The 22,834-nt window shown below is 40.1% G+C and overlaps 1 protein-coding gene across 2 annotated transcripts; it reads left to right on the top strand.

Annotated features, from left to right (window-relative positions):
* The first annotated feature begins 1,226 nt into the window (after window positions 1-1,226).
* LOC109457683 (small ribosomal subunit protein eS4, X isoform) lies at window positions 1,227-22,623 on the top strand. 2 transcript variants are annotated; one of them, XM_074327401.1, is made up of 2 exons: window positions 1,227-1,968; window positions 21,070-22,623. In XM_074327401.1, the coding sequence occupies exon 2, from the start codon at window positions 21,072-21,074 to the stop codon at window positions 21,861-21,863; it is 792 nt and encodes a 263-aa protein (XP_074183502.1). In that variant the 5' UTR covers window positions 1,227-1,968; window positions 21,070-21,071; the 3' UTR covers window positions 21,864-22,623. The 2 variants fall into 2 exon arrangements, with proteins under 2 accessions (XP_074183502.1, XP_019606318.2); XM_019750759.2 differs by having other exon boundaries at window positions 1,229-1,968; window positions 21,065-22,623.
* Window positions 22,624-22,834: the final 211 nt, after the last annotated feature.

Below are 22,834 nucleotides of genomic sequence, written 5' to 3'. Positions count from 1 at the left end.
GATGGAGAATTGATAGAGGATTTTTCTTCCTGCTTTGGTGAAAGCCTTTGAACTACATCTTTCTTTAAAGTACATCTCATTTGCCTGAAGTAATATGCTGCCTAAGGATTATATTGTAAAGTAGTTATTCTGTTTCACCAATCTTAAGATTTATCTAATTTTAATAATATCTTAAAGGGTGACATATTATTTAAAAGATTTTTTAAATGTTTATCTGAAACCCGATGTACCTAACTGCTTTTGTGAACAATCAATTAATTCTTCGATGATCACATGTTGGGAATTGGTCCAAATCTTCCCATGGCCTGGTATTGTAAAAGGTTTTCGTTTTCTTTTTAGTTTTTTTCCTTAGTTTTATCCTGGTCTAGAAAGCGTATTTGTTTTTTTGTTTTTTAATTCCAGGTAGTAGCAATGCTGAAGGTTTCTGAATTTGGAGAAATCTCCATATGATGGGTTTCCTTTCTTTCTTTCTTGAAATTATTTTCCTGTAACAATTCCCCAAAAAGCACTTACTCCAGCAAAGTGGAGAGAAGCTGCATTTTTATATTTCATATTTCAACGGACCTGACCAGTGTGAGGATTTAACCCCCAGCCCTAGCTCAGGCTCCTTTACCGGTTATAAATATTTCAACCACCCGCCAAAAGCGCGATGGCTCCTGCTCCCCAAATGCCGCAGCTCCTCTCTCATCCCCCTTAATGACCCACTTCGCTTCCACCCGCCGCGCTGGTCCCACCCCACCTCCACTGCCTTTCTAGTCACTAGTTTGTTTATAAAAATCTGGGAGGGAGGGGATGAGAGGCTGGAGGTGGGGGAGGACTTGCTCTTTGTTTACATTAAACAAATGACAGGCAAAGAGCTCTAGCAAAGTCTTCCTTGACCTCGTTCTCTCCCCCTAATTTTAACAAAAAGGAAAAAAATATTGTGTCTAAAGACAAAGTGAATGGGACGGGAGAAGAAGAGAAGCAGCTTTTCGCTCTATTCAGCCAGAACGCGGGAGCGCGGACGATTTCCGCTCCTATTGTGAGGCGGGGCCGGGGGGTGGCGGTGAAGGGGAGGTGGGTCTGCCCAGCGGCCCGCAGGGCTGTCAGGCGGCTCAGCATAATCAGGGCTAATGACTGTGGCCAGGCGCTCGGCGGGACAATGCGCGGGGCTGCGGGGGTTTTGTCGTCCTGAATGGCTAATAGGTTTGCCTGGGGGTGGAGGGTGGGAGGACGTTGTCGGCAAGGAGGAGCCGTCGAGGGGAGAAGGGGTCATTGTCCGCGCAGTGGTCCGGGCCGGGGCGCGTTCCTTCGCCGAGCGGCCGCCAGGAAGGCTACGGCGGGGAGGCCCCCTGGAGGCCTGCTGGGAAGTGGCCGCAGGGGAGGAGGGCGCGTGGGTCCCCTAGGGTAGGCGGCCCTGAGCGAGGAAGTCGGGCCCGAACTTTCTTCTCAGGGAGAAGACCGAAGTGGGCCCACAGTACCGGGAAGGCGGGTCCTTCCTCCGGATTGCGACTTTGAGGTGACAAGTTACACACCCACCTTCTGTGTCCAGCGCCCTGGGAGTTCTGCTGTGTGGGCCTGAACCACTCCTATTGTTAGACTCACAAGTTGCTCGAGGAGAGAAACCTCTCAAAACGGGGTGGGAGCAATTAAATAAAACCCAACGTGAGGGGCATAAAACCACAAATGCGCGCTCCGGCCGCAGCTGAGGCGCGCGCTCGTCCTCGAGCCCCTGACGGCGCGAAATTTTAGGGCCTCAAGCGATAGGATGCAGCGCGTGTCGCAAATCTGCCGCGCCGATCTGAGTCTGCGCGAGGTGCGGACGCTCGCGTCAGGCCTACGCGTGAGTCGCCTGCGTTGTGCTGGTCGGCGGAGTCCCTTCTGGGCGGTTTGCAGTGTGTCTCTTGGGTGGGCCAGTCCGGGAAACAGTCGTCACCGCCGGCTCTCGGTGGCGCGGAGTGAGTCCCTCGAGCTGTGACCGAAGAGCAGGTAGGCTCCCGACTGGGGAAGAGGGATTTGCAGTAGATGAGGCCTCGAAAGGGCTTTGTGCGTAAGGCAGATCCGCCAGGTCACCGTCGGAGCGGGGACCCCGAGCTGGGTGTCCTGCCGACCAAATGTCCACGACCGCCCAATTGAACTCTGGCAGGCCCCCGCCGCCGCCCGAGTCCCCTCTTTTCGGAAACTTGGCGGCACCCATTTCAGCTCTTAGGAATTTCCTTAGGCTAGATTCTGCCTTGCAGCTCGTTTGCTAGGATTTATATTCCCAAACTTCTTTAGACCTATCCTACCCTGAGGGATCGAATTGTTTTTCTCCACCTTTTCGCTTCCTTGTCTGGACATAAAGGAGTATGAGGGCGATCGCAGAGCAGAACAAGCAGTTTTACACCTCCATGTTTTCTCTGCTCGTGCTCTTTCGGCGTGTCCTGTGGTTTCCTCTGCCCAGAGCGCCGCTCCCTGTCTCCACTGCTAACCAGCCAATCTATCAAGCCTACCCCACCTCAAGAAGTCTTGCTTGATTAAATGGGCTCCCCCCAGAGACTTTTCCACTTCCTTTTTAATGCTTCCACCATACCTTATCTGGATGTCTGTTTTTAAAGGTTGTAGTACACTTATTTATGCATTTCTTTGTCTATATGTTTGACTCTCCCCTCTAGAGTGTAAGCTCCTTAAGGGCAAGGACCGAATCTCACTCATCTTTATATTCCCAGCGCCTAACCTAATTGTTAGGTGCTCAATAAATATTTTAAAACTTTATGAATTAATGGATCTTCCTTGAAGCTTGTTTGTTCCAAATTAGTGGCGGAGCCCTGCTGTTAACTCTGAGCTCACTTGAACCGCGATGGTGACTCATAGTAGGCTGGACCCAAAGTTCACTTAAATCCTCCTAGCTCAGGTTACCTGCTTTTACCTACTTGTCAAGTTCTCTGGGCTAATTCTCCCTCTTGGCATATGGTATTTCAGAATCTCTTGGCTTTGGGTTCATAACATGAAAATTATCTTCTCACACACACATTTTCCTAAACAGGTAAGAGTCACCCATTAGGTTTCAAAAACTCTAGCTATTATACTCTCTTAACCCTATAAAATATAATTCCTAATACTTTTGCTTGTTGTAGAATGATAAACGTTGCCTGTTCCAGGTAACTCTTCCTTTTTTCTCTCCCTCCCTCTGCCACTTTAGTCTTGACCTACAAATTAAAAAGTAAACACACACACAAAAAGCACAAACTCAGACAAGGTGTCCAATTTTAAGACAGTGGATTGGCATCCCATCCCCATGCATAGGCTAAGGGTGGGAGGGAACCCAGAGTTTTCATTTTCATTAAAATCTTAAATCACAAAAGTCCCATGAAAATCTACTGACTACCAAACTCATCTCAATTTTAAAATTTAATGAACAGAAGCAAATGAACTGTGTGTATTTTCAATTCTGATGAAAAATATATAAAACTGCCTCTTGGAAAGTCATTTTAGCCCTGGCACTGTCAATCTGCAACGTGAGAATGTTGCTTTATTATTTGCTTTTCTGGCTAAAGAAATTAGTCTTAAATTTTGTAACATGGAATCTGATATCTAATTTTAGGTGGTGCATTTTAATTTGATACATGAGCAGTCTGGTTAGTGGTAAACTTAATTTATGTATTTCAAACATTTTCAGGTATTTAAAATTCCTATTAAAGAGTTATACATTTAAGCACCATTTAAAGCATATTTTATTGCATTGGGTATACTCCTGACTTTCCATAAATTCATGATAAAGTATGCATTTCTAAATGCATAAAGTGAAGATGCATTTCATTGTATACTAGACATCTGATCTACAAAATTCTTTTTGCATGCAATTGTGACTGTATGAGCTGGATTCATCAATTTAAAACAGACAAGCAAATAGGAAAAGGAAAATTATATTGTAAACAGCATGTAGCAATGGACTGGTACCTGAGAGGGTGGGATCAAACAGACCTTGCTTTAAAATACCTAATCACTGTGAACATGGGCAAGGCATTCAACTCTTTTAGGCTTCGGTTTTTGCTGTTGTTTTTCTGTTTTTTTTCCTAAATCCAGGTATGTCTTGCAATCAGTGGCATCTTGGATTTGATGAATTAATCAAGTATTTTAATTAAATGAAATACTTTTAAAATGTAAAAGTGGACAATCTAGAAATTGTCCAAACATCCGGGTTCCAATCTCAGGTTCAGGATGTGACTATTTTAGTTTATCAAAGCAGGGATACGTCAATGGTGAAAATGAATTGGAGCAAGATGATTCTCAAAGGGGGTTCCCCATCAGCATCAACAGAACTTGAGAACTTATTAGAAATGCAGAATTCTCAGGTCCCACCCCAGAAATACTGAATCAGAATTCTTGGGATATATGGCCCAGCAAAATTTCTACAAAATCTCTGGGCAAGAGTTTGAGAATCACTCCTTTAGTAGCTAGGCAAAGGAGACACGTGGTCAACATGTGTTTGGCATATCTGGGGGAGGGGCAGAGTCCTAATATGTCAACCCAGTGGCAGGGCTACTAGAAAGAGAGCCTTAGTTTTTACTTCTGCAAAATGGGGTCAATAATATCCATGGATGTTGTGAGAGTTTGGGATGATGTATATAAAAGCACCTAGCACAGACCCTCACATATAATAGGTGTTCAGTGAATTGAACTTCCCTATTCCCATTTTTTCCTGGTTAAATACTAAAGCAAAGAAATAAGCTGTACAACTCCCCCTAAAAATTATCTTTTAATAGATGTCATCTACATATTTGGAATATTATTAAATTTAAATGCTGTCCTTAGTGTCAGAAGCAGGGAAAACTTGGTTGGTTTTCCAACAGTGATAATAGATGTGTTTCTGCTAGCACCATCATTCTTTCCTCAGCTCTTTACTCTGCCTGAGGCTGCTTGTCATCTATGTGAAGCTCTCCAAAGGGATCATGGCCCATCCTGTAAGTCAAGAGAACCCCAAATGTAAAGTATGATCACTGAAAAGATAATATAACCTCTTGGGGAAAATGAAAGATTCTTTGAGGAGGGAGTAGTACTCCCACTTCACTTACATGTGTATGTATGGCTCTTTGTAGCTCATAATAAAGTCTTTTCACCTCTACCATCTCACTTCCTCACAAAAACCTTACAATGTAAGTCAGCAGATACGGTGATTCCCACTTTCCAGATAAGAAAACTGGGAGCTCATATAACTTGCTCAAAGTCACAGGCCCGGAGAAGAATCCAGATTTTGTAGGGCTTGATCTTTACACAATGTGGAAGGGAGGATGCTCTTTAAGATAAAGGATACAAAATTATGAGTACAAAGTTGGGTATGAGAAAAGAAATCACAACAATTACAAAATTTTAAAAGCTGGCAAAACATCAATACAACAAACAATAACAATACAAAAAACAATACCAGAATCATTTTATTACCTGTTGTATATACCTCTAGAATAGTCTTCTCTCTAGTTTCTTTCTGTGTGTTCTTTGGTTACTTCTTTACATGACAACAATTTTATAGTACAGTCTTGAATAGAAAAATAATTCAGATTTCCTCTAGTATGTGTTGATTTCAATTTTTTAATTATTCATAGTTCATAAGAACTTCTTTCAGCTTTAGAGCTCAGTATTGGTAATGCCACATGAAATTTTTAGCATTGTTATCAAATTTGGGAAAGTATCAACAAAGTTTCTTTCATATATGAGCAGTAAGATCTCAGGACATTTCAAGTTTCTTTGAACAGTGACCCATTTTAAATAATATTTGCATTGATAATACTCATTAACCAGTTTGTGATCAAGGGCTTTACACATCCATGTTGTGACCCATAAATTAGCATAGTAAGCAGTAGGAATATTCCTGCAAGACGTCCCTGCACTGAAGCAGCTAACAATAACCTTGTACACAGTAGTGTCAGACAGCAAACCATAAAAATACATACCAGTAAACCTAAAGTAACTATCTCCAACTCAGCTTCCCTTTAGCTACTGGATTGCAAAAGTGACTGTGGTTACTCCAGTGCTACCCAGCACGAGGGGAAATGTGACAGGGAAAATTGGAGTGGAAAGAGAGAGTTGTCTGTTGTAATTATCTTATTTTGCAACTTTGCCAAAATGCATGATCATGTGAACATATTGCTAGGATCCCTCCCAGGGCTTGGAAAAGGGCCTGGGCAAGTGTGGTATCTTAACACCTAAGTGTCATTGCTTCAAGGTAATTCTGCCTCTGAGTAGGCCCAGTGAGTGTTCGATGAGGACAGGTTTTCTGACTCCAAGTCCAGTATTTTCTATTGTCTGGGACATAAGGTGTATTCCCAGAAGGTTTTGACAAGGTTCTACTCAGAGGCTGTCTCTAAAATGATTCGTTGATGGGGAAGGAGATTTTAAGTTGAAAATGGAGAATTGGCCTTGGGTAGAACTGTGATTTAGGTTACTCCTTAGAACCTGGTTGCTTTTCCTTTTGGGGGTTCTTCACCTTGCCTTCTTACAGAGGCCACATCCCAAACTATCACAAACCCTTCAGTGCTCTTTACCCTCCCTTTATCAAAATCTATTCTCAGTTGTCACACACCAAAAAAAAAATAAAAAATCAGATAAACCAATTCACATCAACACACAAATAGCTGCTAAAAGCTTAATGAATTACCTACAGAAGGGGACCTGGGAGGGTACTTACTAACTGCTAGGAGGTAATCCTTTAATTCAATAACCCCAAATCACTAATTGTAGCAATTCAGACAGCACTAGTAGACTGGTAGAAAATTATTTTTGGTTAGAAGAGAGCTAGGAATCCTTCAAGTCATTCCATGGAAATAGATGACTGCATTTAGGGTCAGATACCGCCAATACTAAAAATAAAATGAAGTAAAATAATCTTGCTGGGCCCCAAGATTTTCCTTCAGGTTACAATACCTTCTCTATCATTCCCTTACCACCAAACTTCGTGAGAGACTAGTCTACATTCTTTGCCTCTGTTTGTTTCTTCACTATATACTCCTTAACCTCTTGCAATCTGGCTCTTACTTGCATCATTCCATCAAAACTGTTCCCTCAAAGGTCACGCTACATGAGCCTTAAACTACTCAACCTGTTGATTTTCAAAACTATTGAGCATCTTCCTTTTAAACAGGGCCAGGATTTGTCTGAGGCAAGGAAGGTGCCTAAGGTACAAAAATAAGGAGGCACTCTCTCAGGGTCCTGCAATTTCAGGGTTAACATCTGAGAGTGTCTCCTTAAATTTTGCACCATAGATGCCTCACTTCCTCACACGAGTGCCAGCCCTGCTTCTGAAACATAACTGACCTTCCCACTATATTCAGAGCATGGCCTACCATTTGCTACCGTCATGCTTTGCTCATGATGTAGATGTTAAGGGACCTCCATTTTTTTGCCTGCTCTACATCCTTTCCTACCTCCTTCTGGTAGCAGCACCCTAAAGGAATTGCTCCTCCCCAGTTTAGTGTTTCTGGTGGGCTGCCAAACACAGTACTTTGCTCCCCACCTCACAGCGGAGTATAACAACCAAGCTAGGCCAGTCCTTTCTAGATATTTCTGAATTGGAGTCAGAGGGGCAACTCTCCTTTTACTCTTGGATTGAGAGCAGTAAGAATATAATGCCACAGTTATTAGCAGCCATATCACCTGTTACAAGAAGGCGCATCAAGGAAAAGAAGCAGAATGGAGGAAAGGGAAACAGAAAAGACTAATGTATACTGATAAAGTGTTTTATGCTGTTGACAATGAAGCCAGCTAGCTTCCTTCTTGTCTTTTCTGGTTTTAGTTTTAGTTACAGGAGTTAATATCCTCCTACTGGCTTTGTTTAAGCTACTTTGAGTTTCTGTCACTTGCAAACCAGTGTGCTGAGATATATATAACAGAATATTCTGCCTTTTCCCTCACACCCACATCCACAGGTACATACTCCCAACTTTCATGGCTCAGCTCAAAGGCAGTTTTCCTCCCAGAGCTTTCCTTATCCATAGGATTTAACTAATCTCTCCCTTCTCTGAACTGCTGTGGCAGTTTATACATCTCTCATGGTTCTTTAGCTTCATGTCTTATGTCTCCTGCTATACTACATGTTCTTCAAGGGCAAGATACATAATCTTTGTAATCCTCTAAGAACTGAGTACAGGATCTTTGACAAAGCAGAAAATCAATTGGTTTTTGCTGAATGAATGAATTGAATGGATGAATGGATATAACTAAAGGATATCTAAAATCTGTTTCATTTCAGGAAATTTTAGTCTGAATAATCTGAAGTTCTAAAAATAAACTTTTTTATTTTTTCAAAAGAAAAATAAAAGAAGCAATGGCCCACTAATTGCTAGGGAAAGATGGTGAATTTTGAAAGGTACCAGAATTTTTTAGAGGGTAGGAAAATGAGACCTTATATTTATATTTACTCATACCTGAATAAATCCACTCTGGAATGATACACAAGAAACTGTTCAAGTTTGGTGGAGCAGTTGAGCAAATGGGGGACAGAAACAATAAGAAGACTTTTCACTGTATCCTTTGTATATTTTAATTTTTTTAACCAGGTGAATCATTGCCTGTTAATGTAAGTTAAAAACTGAAATGTAAGGTAAAATTAAATAAATAACTAAATACAGAAATTTTGTTGTAGAGATCATTCCATTCACCTATTACAAGAAAGGGAAAACCTACTTTCCTAAAGTAATTTGCATAAAGTGACAGCACAGTGCTCTGGTTTAGAAAGTGTGATAGCTCAAATAATTTATACAGAAATGAAGATAATGTGTTCTGAAAAATTCTGACAGATGTCTAAACATGTGGAGCAAACAGCCCTGGTGATGATAATGACACTAATATTGAAGCTAAATGCAAATGGTTCAAATCTACTTGTCTCATATAAAAAAATAAAGAATAACAGAAAACTCAGACTTCTTCAACTACTAATTAGGGTTTCTCTTTCAAGTAAAAAAAACAATCCTTTTCTTAGAACTTATTGAAATTTGTGTTTTCATATTGGTGAATTTTGTATGTATAGTTCAATAAAGCTGATGTTTTTAAATAATTGTTTTATTTTTTTCAGTTACAGTTGACATACAACATTATATTAGTTTCAGGTGTACAACATAATGATTAGACATTTAAAAACCTTATGAAGTGATCACCCCAATAAATCTAGTACCCATCTGACACCATACATTGTTATTACAATACCAGGGGTACCAAAAAATTGTATACACATGACTTGTATTTATCTTTTGTTATCAATGTATTTTATTACAATTTTAATACAGTTTTTTCCTTTTTTAAAATATGTATACATTTTTTGGCAACCTCTGTATTATTGACTATGTTCCCTATGCTATACTTTACATCCCCATGACTATTTTATAACTACCAATTTGTATTTCTTAATAACTTTCCTTTTTTCACCCACCTCCCAACTTGCTTACCAGCTGACAACCATCAAAATGTTTTCTGTATCTATGAATTTGTTTATTTTGTTTTTTAGATTCAACACATAAGTGAAATCATGTGACATTTGTCTTTCTCTGTCTTACTTACTGTATTCAGCACAATACCCTCTACTTCCATCCATATTGTTGCAGATGGCCAGATTTCATTCTTTTTCATGGCTGAGTAGTATTCCATTGTATATATGTACGACTTCTTCTTTATCCATTCATCCATTGATGGACACCCAGGTTGCCTCCATATCTTGGCTATTGTAAATAATGCTGCAATGAACATATGGATGCACATGTCCCTTCCAATAGTGTTTTGGGTTTCTTAGGATAAATATTCAGAAATAGGATTATTTCTTTGTCTCTTGCTATGGCCTTTGTTTTAAAGTCTATTTTGTCTGGTATAAGTATGGCTTCTCCAGCTGTTTGTTTTCATTTTCATGAAATATCTTTTGTATCACTTTACTTTCATTCTGTGTGTGTCTTTCAATTTGAAGTGAGTCTCTTATAGGTAGCATATGTAAGGTTCTTGTTTTCTTATCCATTCAGCCATTGTATTTTTTGATTGGAGCATGTAATCCATTTACATTTAAAGTAATTGTTGATAGATATGTATTATTGCCATTTTATTCAGATTTTTAATATTTTTTATCTTCTTAAAGAAGTCCCCTTAACGTTTCTTATAATACTGGTTTGGTAGTGTGATGAACTCCTTTAGCTTTTTCTTGTCTGGGAAGCTCTTTATCTCTCATTCCATTTTAAATGATAGCCTTGCTAGGTAGAGTAATCTTGGTTATAGGTCCTGATTTTGATCACTTTCAGTCTTTGTGCCAGTCCCTTAATGGCTTGTAAACTTTCTGTTGAGAAATCAGCTGAAAGTCTTATGGGAGCTCCCTTGTACTAGGTTGATGCAAAAGTAATTGTGATTTAAAAGGTTAAAAATAATTGCAAAAACCACAATTACTTTTACACCAACTTAATAGGTAACTAACTGCTTTTCTGTTGCTGCTTTTGAGATTCTTTCTGTGTTTAACCTTTGGCATTTTAATTATGTATCTTGTTGTGGGCCTCTTTGGGTTCATATTGTTTGGGACTCTGTGCTCCCTAGTCTTGTATGTCTATTTTCTTCTCCAGGTTAGGTAAGTTTTCTGTCATTACTTCTTCAAATAGGTTTTCAATTCCTTGCTCTCTTCTCCTTCTGGTACCCTTATGATGTGAATGTTGGTATGCTTGATGTTGTCCCAGAGGCCCCTTAAACTGTCCCCATGGTTTTGGATTCTTTTTTCTTTTTGCTGTTCTGATTGGGCATTTTCTGCTGCCTTAACTATTAAATCACTGATTCAATCCTCTGGATTCCTTCTAATATATTCTTCATTTCAGTGATTGTTTTCTTTATTTCTGAGCAGTTCCTTTTTTTTTTCTATCTCCATTTTTTGTTTCCTATCTCTTTATTGAAGTTCTCCCTGAGATCATTGAGCATCCTTATAACCAGTGTTTTGAACTTTGTGTCTGGTAGATTGCTTGTCTCCATTTATTTAGTTCTTTTTCTGGAGCTTTGTTCTGTACTTTCATTTGTGACATGTTTCTTTGTCTCCCCATTTTGGCTGCCTCCCTGTGTTTCTATGTATTAGGTAGGGTTGCTTTACCTCCTAGTCTTAGTAGAGTTGCCATACATAGTAGGTGTGCTGTGGGGACTAGGAGCGCAGTCACCCTGGTCACCTGATCTGGGTGCTCCAGTGGGTCCCCTCTGTGGGTTGTGTGTGACTTCCTATTGTGGTTGAGCCTTGGTTTCTGTTTACATGTCAATGGGAGGGACTGACCCTCAGGCTGATTGGTTGAGAGGACTGGCCATGACTACAGAGGAGGATGTGTTGTGCAGGGACTGACCCTATGGAGCAGGATTCACTTTAGCAGGGCTCTGGTGCCTGCCCAGTCTTCCTTTGGGTCCCAGGAGGTGGTGCTTCCTCCTGGGAGCTGTAGGCCAAGTTCAGTCATAGCCTCTGCCCATCTTGGGGCTCCTGGCATGAGACACAAAACAATTCACACATGGCAGCCACCTGCACTGGGCTTAGAGGTGCCTTGAGAGGCCAAGTGACCAACCAAGGCTGGCTGCCACTAGTACTGGGTTTAGGGCTGCTCAGCAAGAGGTTGGGGATATGCCAAAGCCAGATGCTGCTCTTATGGGTTTTCTGAATCTGAAAGATTTTAGGAAAGTCCCAGCATGAGCCAAGTCAGGCTATTTGTATGGAAAAGCCACTGCAAGTGGCTTGGGTGTGCGTGAAAGTTGAGTGGGGCAGGGTCTCAGGGAATCACCAGGGTGGGGCAAACAATGTTAGCCAGGTTGATGGAGACTCAGATAGGGGGCCACCTGTGTCTGCATGGCAGCAGAGGGGAGGGCTTAACAGGAATATAATGGATCCTGCCAGTACTTCTGTCTGGGAGAAAGCTGCCCCTCCAGCCCTCACAGTGAAGCTAGACAATTCAGTTCTTCCTCATATGTCCCTGGCACCTTTTGAGCAGCTGCTCCAGTACTGGAGCTCAGAACAATTGAGTCCATCAGTAAGTCTGTCCAGGGATGCTTTAAGAGGAATGCCTGGGACTCCAGCCACCATCTGTCTCACCCAGCCACAATCTCCACTAGTTTTCACAGCCAGAAGTTGTGGAGACTTCTCTTCCTGGCACTGGAACCCAGGGTTGGGGAGCCTGGTGTGGGGCTGGAACCCCTTGCTCCTTCTGAGGAACCTCCACAGTCGAGATATCCCTCCCGATTTTTAACTGCCACATGTGGGTGTGATACCAGCCCATTCTGTTTCTCCACCCCTCCTACCAGTCTCGAGGTGGTCTGCTGTATGTCTTTAGTTGTAGGACTTCTGTTCAACTGGACTTCAGGTAATTCTCAATAATGGTGGTTCTGTAGTTTACTTGTAATTCTGATGTGGTCATGAGAGGAGACAGCACAGCATTTACCTACTCTGCCATCTTGACCAGAACTCTCAATAAAGCTGATTTTTAAAACATTTGAAATGTTAGATTGAAAGAGACTTTAGAGATTTTGTCTGGTCATCTTTTCCCCAATCTCTTCATCCAAGGACTCCTTTTATTTTCAATTATGTACTCCCATATCCTGAAAGATTTTATGACCTAAATGAAATCATATGTACCACTCTGATGAATAATGCTAATAACCGATAGAATTAAGTAGGTTTACAGACCAAAAAGTGTCTTAACCTCATTCTACCAGTTTAAAAGTTGAAAGTCTTTTTTACACATAATCTACTTAGGTGCTAACTTATAATTTTAGCTGAAATAACATTCCTATTACCTAAAGTAAACAGCTGGGTGTTTGATTTATAACAACTTAACTAGTAAACTTGTATCTTAACTTGTATAAATCAGAAATCCTATCCTTATAGTGAAGAAGTACTTTCACTATCAACAGCTTAGTGGTATCACTAATGCTCAAACTGGTCAGAAATCCATTTAGTCATCCTATAATCATCCATTCATTCATTCCATATGTATTGGGCACATAATATATGCAAGGTACTTTCAGCTTTCTACCCACACTAAAAATCTCTTCACCTTTTAACAGTTTAATTATCAGTAAACAACGTCCAATAGGTAGAGGGGTGGAGAAATGGAACAGTCTGGTCCCACACCTGCATGGGACCAGCATGGGGGAGATGTGATATCTCAAATTGGAATACTACAAAGATGAAAATAGTTACGTGTTTTCCAAATCTGCAGAAAACATAAGTAGTTAAAGATTCTAAGAGTTCTAGAAAAGTGCCTTTCAAATTTGGAGATTTTGTTAGTTTCCATTTCAGTAGATTGGGGTGGGGGCCTGGGATTCTGTATTTCTAGCAAGCTTCAGAGACCACCCTTGAGTAGAAGTACTCTAGAAGACATTTCTAAATTGGGTATAATTTTACAGCATCTGTTCAGCAGAAAAGAAGAGGGTTACCTACATGAGGTTGAGTTTTGAAGGTTCTATATTTACTTATTTGAATTATTCTTCATCTGGAGCACTATCATACAAACTTTGATGTTATTTTGGGTGATACAGTTTTGTGATTTCTTAAATGTTCTTATCTAGGAGAGCAACAAATAGCACACTTCCACTTTGAATACAATTTTGAGGAATACTAAAATAAGATACATCTGAAATATATTGTTCTCCTTAAGACAAGATGTAATGTGAGAAAGAGGAGGGGCCAGGGCGGGGACTGAGGTCTGAGGTGGGATAACACCACTCACAAGGCAAGGCTGGGGTTGAAGAGAATACCTTGCTGTGGGCAGTGGGAAGAAGTCCAGGTGAGCAGAGTATGGCTTCTAAGTGTTTATCATCAGAGAAAATTGGCAAACAGTAAGAGAGCTACAGCTCCAGAACTGTGGTTTAAGGACAATATTCAAGTGATGTCGGGGGGATGAAAATAGAGACTGGCATGAGTGAGGTAAAGACAAAAGTAAAGTATAGAAAAAGGAGAGTATAAAATAAAATAAAATAAAATAAAAAAAAAACAGGAGAGTAGGCAGATTTTGAAGATAAGTATTTAAGGGACTAGAATCAGAGAAAAGGCAAGGGATTCATTTAAGAAGCACAGAACTCCAGGTACAAAATCTGAAGTATGAGATGGAAAACAGGCTAGCTTGATGTCCATTCCTTTAGTGCTGAACTAGAGCTCTTCAAATCCCATGCTGGAGGGAGTAGAAATCTCAGAGCTTGAGAGAATAGAGGAAGTAAGGCCACGGTTCCTGATCAAAAAGTCCCAGGTTTAAAGGAAATCAGGCAAATTATTACAGTTGGAGAAAGTTATTAAAATATGGTTTTTATGGGTAGCTCTTTATTGCGATTTTACAATTACTAAGTCTAGTCATTGTTGATTAATTTATGATGCTGAGAAAGAAATGTGTTTTTTCCACGAGAATGATCATGATAGTAAGCAGATAAACACATTTGCAACCCAAAGTCTGTATAATTGCCTAGAGGACCTGCAAAGAGGAAGGAGTCAGTTCAATCAGTTTATTGGATCTGACATACTTAAACTGTAGTATTTCCTTTTGACCCTTTAGTTAGCTGCAAAGGAACCTACCTACCGTGTTTTCCCAAAAAAAAGACCTACCCTGAAAATAAGCCCCAGTTAAGATCGTCAGCCAGACAGATGCATTTAGTACGTTATGACGAAGTTCCAGAAGAAAATGATATGACTGTATTTGAATAAATGTAGATTGTTGTACATGAAAAAATAAGAAATCCCCTGAAAATACCCCATCCCCTGAAAATGCATCTTTTGGAGCAAAAATTAATACAAGACCTGGTCTTATTTTCGGGAAAACATGGTAAGACACAAACTGAAAGCCTTACTAGTTTTTACTTCTTTTGATTTATTTTTTAAAAAGAATAAGGTTTTGGGTCAAAAGGAGAAATTTGATTGCTTGTCTACCCAGAGTATAAGGCAAATAACCAGAAATGTAATATATTTGTCTTCAAAATTCAGAAATTTCTATACCAAAAATTTATGGGGAGCACAGAAATTCTCTAATAATATATAGGAAAATGTGAAGAATTTTGACTCCAAAGGGATACTTGTTTTCTCTAATTCCACCTTCAAAATATCTGCCATTGCTTTCACTCTGCACCTATTCACCCCTTCTCTCCAGTCAGTACTGATTGCATAAGTGAGCTAGCTCCCTTTGGAAGCCTTTGGAATTTGCTCTGAGATGGGGAGGGTCCCCAGGACTTTCCTCAAATTCTGACTCTATATAACAAGGGGAGAAAAGAATCAGGAATAGTCTTCTTTTCCACATCTTACTTGAGATATAAAATAGTCGTGGATTTTTTTATTTCCTTGGGACAACTGCTAAACCCCTTTTGTAGAAAAGAGAGAGCAAGGAATCTATGCAGAAAACAATTGCAGTCATTCAAGTTTAAGAGATTAATTCAGAAGCAACAACATGTTAAGTTTTGTGGCAGAGACTCAAAAGTAAAAAAGCACATTTTAAAGGAATCTAAAAAGCATTGATTAGGGAATGCCACATTAACGAGTAAGTACAAATTAAAAAACAATATGCCTGTGGTGATTCATGGTGACTCAGCTAAAGTAATTTGGTAATCTTAACACAGGATGTTCCTTGATGTCCCCCCACTTTTTTTCCTTTTTTTGATGGGAGGAAGAGGGAGAGAGGAAATCAATTTAATGTTTTTCATTTAGGTGAATTAAAATTATGCAAAATTACTTTTCTTGATTTTGGCAGTTTGATTTAACAAATGAATAAGCATATGCCTATTTGACACTCTATTACTCCCACCTGGAAGCACAAACATGTTGAGCCTTCCTATTACAAAGAATGTATTGACTCCACAATACGTGATGATATATTTTTCACTTTTTATTTTATAATAATTTTAGAAATAGAAATTTTGCAAAACTAATACAAATAATTTATATATATGCTTCACTCAGCTTCCCCTAATGTTACTTACGTAACCATTTCACAATGGAAAAAATACAGGAAGTTAACATTGATACATTACTGTTATCTAAATTATGAACCTTATTGAAAGTTCACCAGTTTTTCCCCAATGTACTTTTCTTTCTGTTTGAGGATCCAGTGTAGGCTCCCACATTGCATTTAGTTTTGTGTCTCTATTTATCTCTGGATCTGTGACATTCTTCCTAGTTTTGGACCATTAATTCAGTCTAGTGAGAACATCTTGAATTTTGTTTCTGTTATACATCATATTATTCTTTGGAGTTATAATTCTGCTCATTTTAAAACATGACTTTTTTAACCATCATCCAAGTCCAGAATAAAGTGTTGACTTAGGATGGTGACTTGTGACATTTCAGTGTGGTCCTCCCTGCAGTTATAGAACTATGGCTTAATCTATGGTTTTTAAAATCTAGCCATTTTACTCTTTCTGAGCTAAGAACATTCTAGGATTCTGGCATGTCTTCCCGTTGTCCATTGATTCTCTAAGATTTTTGATAGTGACTCAGAGACCATCTTGGCAAGTTCCTTCTGGGTCCGAGTTTAAAAATTTGAACTCACTTAATGTGGCTAAATGTTGCCTTTTGACCTGTACCTATTGGACAGTTGATTACTGATAATTAGTTAAACTGTTAAAAGGTGAAGAGATTTTTATTGTAGGTAGAAAGCTGAAAGTGCCTTCCACATATTATGTACCCAGTACATGTGGACTGAATGAATGGATGATTATAGGATGACTGAATGGATTTCTGACCAGTTTGAGTATTAGGGATACCATTGGGGTGTTGATAGTGAAAGTACTTCTTTACAAAAGAATAGGATTTCTGATTTATACAAGTTAAGATATAAGTTTACTAGTTAAGTTGTTATAAATCAAATACCCAGCGACTTCCTTTAGGTAATATTTTAGCTAATTATAAGTTAGTATCTAAGTAGATTATGCATCAAAAGACTTTCATCTTTTAAAGTAGCAGAAAGAGGTTAAGACATTTTTTGGTATGTAAACCTACTTAATCCTATTGGTTATTAGCATTATTCGTCACAGTTGTGTATATGATTTCATTTAGGTCATAAAATCTTTCATGATATGGGAGTACATACTTGAAAACAAAAAGAAGTCCTTGGGGAAAAGACGGATGACCAGACAAAATCTCTAAGGTCTCTTTCAATCTAACATTTTAAATGTTTTAAAAAACCAGCTTTATTGAGAGTTCTGGTCAAGATGGCAGAGTAAGTAAATGCTGTGCTGTCTCCTCTTATGACCACATCAGAATTACAAGAAACTACAGAATAACCATTATTGAGAATCGCCTGAAGTCTAGTTGAACAGAAGTTCTACAACTAAAGACATACAGCAGAAGCCACCTCGAGACTGGTAGGAGGGGTGGAAAAACAGAATGGGCTGGTATCACACCCATGTGTGGCAGTTAAAAATCGGGAGGGATATCTCGACTGTGGAGGTCCCCCAGAAGGAGCAAGGAGTTCCAGCCCCACACCAGGCTCCCCAACCCAGGATTCCAGTGCCAGGAAGAGAAGTCTCCACAACTTCTGGCTGTGAAAACCAGTGGAGATTGTGGCTGAGTGAGACAGATGGTGGCCGGAGTCCCAGGCATTCCTCTTAAAGCGTCCCTGGACAGACTTACTCACTGATGGACTCACTTGCTCTGAGCTTCAGTACTGGGCAGCTGCTCAAAAGGTGCCAGGGACATATGAGGAAGAACTGAATTGTCTAGCTTCAGTGTGAGGGCTGGAGGGGCAGCTTTCTCCCAGACAGAAGTACTGGCAGGACCCATTATTTTCTTGTTGAGCCCTCCCCTCTGCTGCCATGCAGACACAGGTGGCCCCCTATCTGAGTCTCCATTACCTGGCTAACATTGTTTGCCCCACCCTGGTGATTCCCTGAGACCCTGCCCTACTCAACTTTCAGGCACACCCAAGCCACTTGCAGTGGCTTTTCCATACAAATGGCCTGTCTTGGCTCATGCTGGGACTTTCCTAAAATCTCTCAAAGATTAAGAAAACCCATAAGAGCAGCATCTGGCTTTGGCATATCCCCAACCTCTTGCTGAGCAGCCCTAAGCCTGGCACAAGTTCATGGCAGCATTTGTTCATGGCTTGGCCTCTTGAGGCACCTCCAAGCCCAGTGCCGTGGCAGCCATCTGCGGATTGCTTTGTGGCTCATGCCAGGTGGCCCGGGCAGGCACAGGCTGTGGCTGAATGTGGCCTGCATTAGAGCCTTTCCCAGGAGGCCCCAGGGCAGGCATGCTCACTGGCCAGCTTCAGACCTAGTCAGAGCATCACCTGGCTGCCTCCAAAGACAACACACACAAAGGGCAGACTGGACAGTCACCAGAGCCCTGCTGATGCAAATCTGCTCCATAGGGTCAGCCCCTGCACAGTAGCTCCTCCACTATAGTCACGGCCCGTCCTTGCAACCAATCAGCCTGAGAGTAATCTCCTCCCATTGAAATGTAAACAGCAACCAATGCTCAACCACAAAAGGAAGGCAAACACAACACACACAAGGGACATACCTGGAACACCCAGCTCAGGCAACAAGGGAGACTGCATCACTGTGCCCCACATCTGTACTCTTTATACTACATAAAGACACTTGACTAAGACTGGGAGACATAGCAGCCCTACCTAATACATAGAAACAAACACAGGGAGGCAGCCAAAGTGGGGAGACAAAGAAACATGTCCCAAATGAAAGAACAGAACAAAGGTCCAGAAAAAAAACTGAACAAATGGAGACAAGCAATCTACCAGACACAGAGTTCAAAACACTGGTTATAAGGATGCTCAATGATCTTAGGGAGAACTTCAACAAAGAGATAGGAAATATAAAAATGGAGATAGAAGAGATTAAAAACAACTGGTCAGAAATAAAGAATACACTGAAATGAGGACTACATTACAGGGAATCCACAGTAGATTAGATGAAATACAAGACCAAGTCAGCAATTTAGATGTTAAGGTAGCAGAAAACACCCAATCAGAAGAGCAAAAAGGATCCCCCCAAAAAATGAGGATAGTTTAAGGGACCTATGGGACAACATCAAACATATCAACATTCACATCATAAAGGTACCAGAAGAAGAGAGAGAGCAAGGAATGTTAAAACCTATTTGAAGAAATAATGACAGAAAACTTACCTAACCTGGAGAGGTAAATAGACATACGGAGTCCCAAAAAAGATGAACCCAAAGAGACCCACTCCAAGATACATGATAATTAAAATGCCAAAGGTTAAAGACAGAATCTTAAAAGCAGCAACAGAAAAGCAGTTAGTTACCTACAAAGGAGCTCCCATAAGACTTTCAGCTGATTTCTCAACAGAATGTTTACAAGCCATTAAGGGATTGGCACAAAATACTGAAAGTGATCAAAAGCAGACCTATAACCAAGATTACTCTACCTAGCAAAGCTATCATTTAGAATTGAATGAGAAATAAAGAGCTTCCCAGACAAGAATAAGCTAAAGGAGTTCATCACTACCAAACCAGCATTAAACGTTAAGGGGACTTCTTTAAGAAGAAAAAAAGATTAAAAGTCTTGAATAATAAAATTGCAATAACTACATATCTATCAACAATTACTTTAAATGTAAATGGATTAAATACTCTAATCAAAAGATAGGGTGACTGAATAGATAAGAAAACAAGAACCTTACATATGTTACTTATAAGAGACTCACTTCAGATTGAAAGACACACAAAGACTGAAAGTAAAGGGATGCAAAAAGATATTTCATAAAAATGGAAATGGAAAAAAAAAAAAAAGCTGGAGTAGCCATACTTATACCAGACAAAATAGACTTTAAAACAAAGGCCAGGGACGGCCCGGTGGCTCAGGCGGTTGGAGCTCCATTCTCCTAACGCTGAAGGCTGCCAGTTTGATTCCTACGAGGGCCCAGTGGGCTCTCAACCACAAGGTTGCTGGTTCAACTCCTTGACTCCCGCAAGGGATGGTGGGCTCCACTCCCTGCAACTGAAGACAACTGGATCTGGAGCTGAATTGCGCCCTCCACAACTACAATTGAAAGGACAACAACTTCACTTGGAAAAAATCCTGGAAATACACACTGTTCTCCAGTAAAGTCCTGTTCCCCTTCCCCAATAAAATCTTTAGAAAATACATACATACATACATACATACATAAAATGGTTTTAAAAACCCAAAAAAACAAACAACAACAAAAAAAAAACAAAGGCCATAACAAGAGACAAAGAAAGACTCAGTAATCTCACTTCTGGATATTTATCCAAAGAAACCCTAAATGATACTTCGAGGGGACTTGTGCATCCATATGTTGATTGCAGCATTGTTTACATTGGCCATGATGTGGAGGCAGCCTGGGTGTCCATTGATGGATGAATGGATAAAGAGTAGATGGTACATATTATATACAATGGAGTATTGACTGGCCATGGAAGGGATTGGGTTCTTGCCATCTGTGGCAGCATGGATGAACCTGGAGGGCATTATGCTGAGTGGAGTATGTCAGACAGAGAAAGACAGATGCAATGTGATTTCACTTACACGTGGAATATAAAGAACAAAATAAAACAGAAACAAACTCATACTGAGAACATTTTGATGGTTGCCAGATGGGAGGGGGTTGGGAGTGAAGAAAAGGGGGAAAGGATTAGGAAGTACAAATTGGTAGTTATAAAATAGTCATGGGGATGTAAAGTAAAGCACAGGGAATATAGTCAATAATATGGTAATATGTAACTATGTATAGTGCCAGATGGGTATTAGACTAGTCAGAGGGATCACTTCTTAAATTACATAAATGTCTAACCACTATGCAGTACACCAGAAGTTAATATAAAATAATATTGAATGTCAACTGTAACTAAAAGTTTTTAAGAGGGGGGGAAAGGTGAAGGGGAATAAGGGGTTCAAATTTCCACGTATAAAACAAAGTCATGGGGATATAATGTACAGCATAGGGAATATAGTGAATAATATTGTGAAAGCGTGATACAGTGTTGGGTGGTTGCTAGACTTACAATGTTGATCACTTCTTTGGATATATGTAAGTTGAATAACTATTATGTACACCTGAAACCAATATAATATTGTATGTTAACTATGTTTTAATAAAAATCTTTTGAAATTTAAAAAATAACCACTTCTCCTCTTTCTATGCCCAGTGCAGCCATGGCTCGTGGTCTTAAGAAGCATCTGAAGCGTGTAGCAGCTCCAAAGCATTGGATGCTGGATAAACTGACCGGTGTGTTTGCTCCTCATCCATCTACTGGTCCCCACAAGCTGAAGGAATGTCTCCCTCTCATCATCTTCCTAAGGAACAGACTGAAGTATGCCCTAACAGGAGATGAAGTCAAGAAGATCTGCATGCAGCGGTTCATTAAGATTGATGGCAAGGTCCGAACTGATGTCACCTACCCAGGTGGTTTGATGGATGTCATCAGTATTGGCAAGACCGGAGAGAATTTCCGTCTGATCTATGACACCAAGGGTCGCTTTGCTGTTCACCGCATTACACCCGAGGAGGCCAAGTACAAGTTGTGCAAAGTGAGAAAGATCTTTGTGGGCACAAAAGGAATCCCGCATCTGGTCACCCATGATGCTCACACCATCCGCTACCCTGACCCTCTCATCAAGGTGAATGACACCATTCAGATTGATTTGGAGACTGGCAAAATTACTGATTTCATCAAGTTTGACACCGGCAACCTGTGCATGGTGACCGGAGGTGCCAACCTGGGAAGAATTGGTCTGATCACCAACAGAGAGAAACACCCTGGTTCTTTTGATGTGGTTCATGTGAAAGATGCCAATGGCAACAGCTTTGCTACCCGGCTCTCCAACATTTTTGTTATTGGCAAAGGCAACAAACCATGGATTTCTCTTCCCCGTGGAAAGGGTATCCGCCTCACCATTGCTGAAGAGAGAGACAAGAGACTTGCAGTGAAACAGAGCAGTGGGTGAAATGATCTCTAGGTGTCCTGATTGGAAGAGTCTTTGTCCTTAATTAAAGATAATATAGCATGATTTAAAAACAACAACAACAAAAAAAAAACACTTCTCTATAACACAGGACTTAGGCTAATATTAGAAAAAGAGCCCTTCAGAAACACTTCCAAACCATCATGAGAGGGCAGGCAGTTCTACTCCATTCAAAATAATGGATTTATGTAAATTGGTTAGTATCACTCTATTTCAAGGTCATAGAAGCTCCCTTAACTATGTTTCACAATTGTGTCATACATGTTATTAATAAAAGGGGGGAAAAAACCATAAACAATGCTAGTCTAGGTCAGGCCAAGGATCCATCTGCTCCAGCAGTTTTCTTTCCTTTTTTTCTAACTCGAACTATATTTAGGTGGGGAAAAGTTCAGGAAGTCCTCCTACTCTACATGTTCCCACTTACTAGGGAAAAAGCTAGATAATAACAAAATTTCAACCACACATAAGTTCACAAGAAAAATAACAGTTCTTACTATATATTTATATATAGTAAGAGCTTTGCAGTATCTTGTCCAGGCTTCTTACTAAGCTGTAGTGCCTTATATACATGTGCTGTCCAGTACAGTAGCCACAGCCACATCGAGTACTTGAAATATAACACAGATTTTGCTTGAGATGTGCTGTAAGTTTAACATGCATACTGGATTTTGAAGACTTAGTACCAAAGAGAGTTAAAATATCTCAATAATTGTTTATGTTAAATACACATTGAAATGATACGTTTTGGATATGTTGTATTAAATGAAAGATATTATTAAAATTAATTTTACCTGTTTCTCATTGCCTTTTTAAAATGCGGCTCCTTGAAGAATTTAAATTACATACATACATACATGGTTCACATCCTATTTCTATTGACCAGCACTGTTTTATACTAAGTTCAGTGATTAGGAGCACAGTCTGGAGTCACTTTGAAACCCAGTTCTGTGACA

Source organism: Rhinolophus sinicus, linkage group LG03, assembly GCF_036562045.2.
Source record: "Rhinolophus sinicus isolate RSC01 linkage group LG03, ASM3656204v1, whole genome shotgun sequence".
NCBI lineage: Eukaryota > Metazoa > Chordata > Mammalia > Chiroptera > Rhinolophidae > Rhinolophus > Rhinolophus sinicus.
Note: the sequence above shows the minus strand (reverse complement) of the source record. Positions and strands in the feature narration are given on the sequence as shown.

Bases quoted from the DNA above. Each gene is read 5' to 3' on its own strand.
- LOC109457683 (XM_074327401.1), top strand. From the start codon at position 21,072: ATGGCTCGTGGTCTTAAGAAGCATCTGAAGCGTGTAGCAGCTCCAAAG.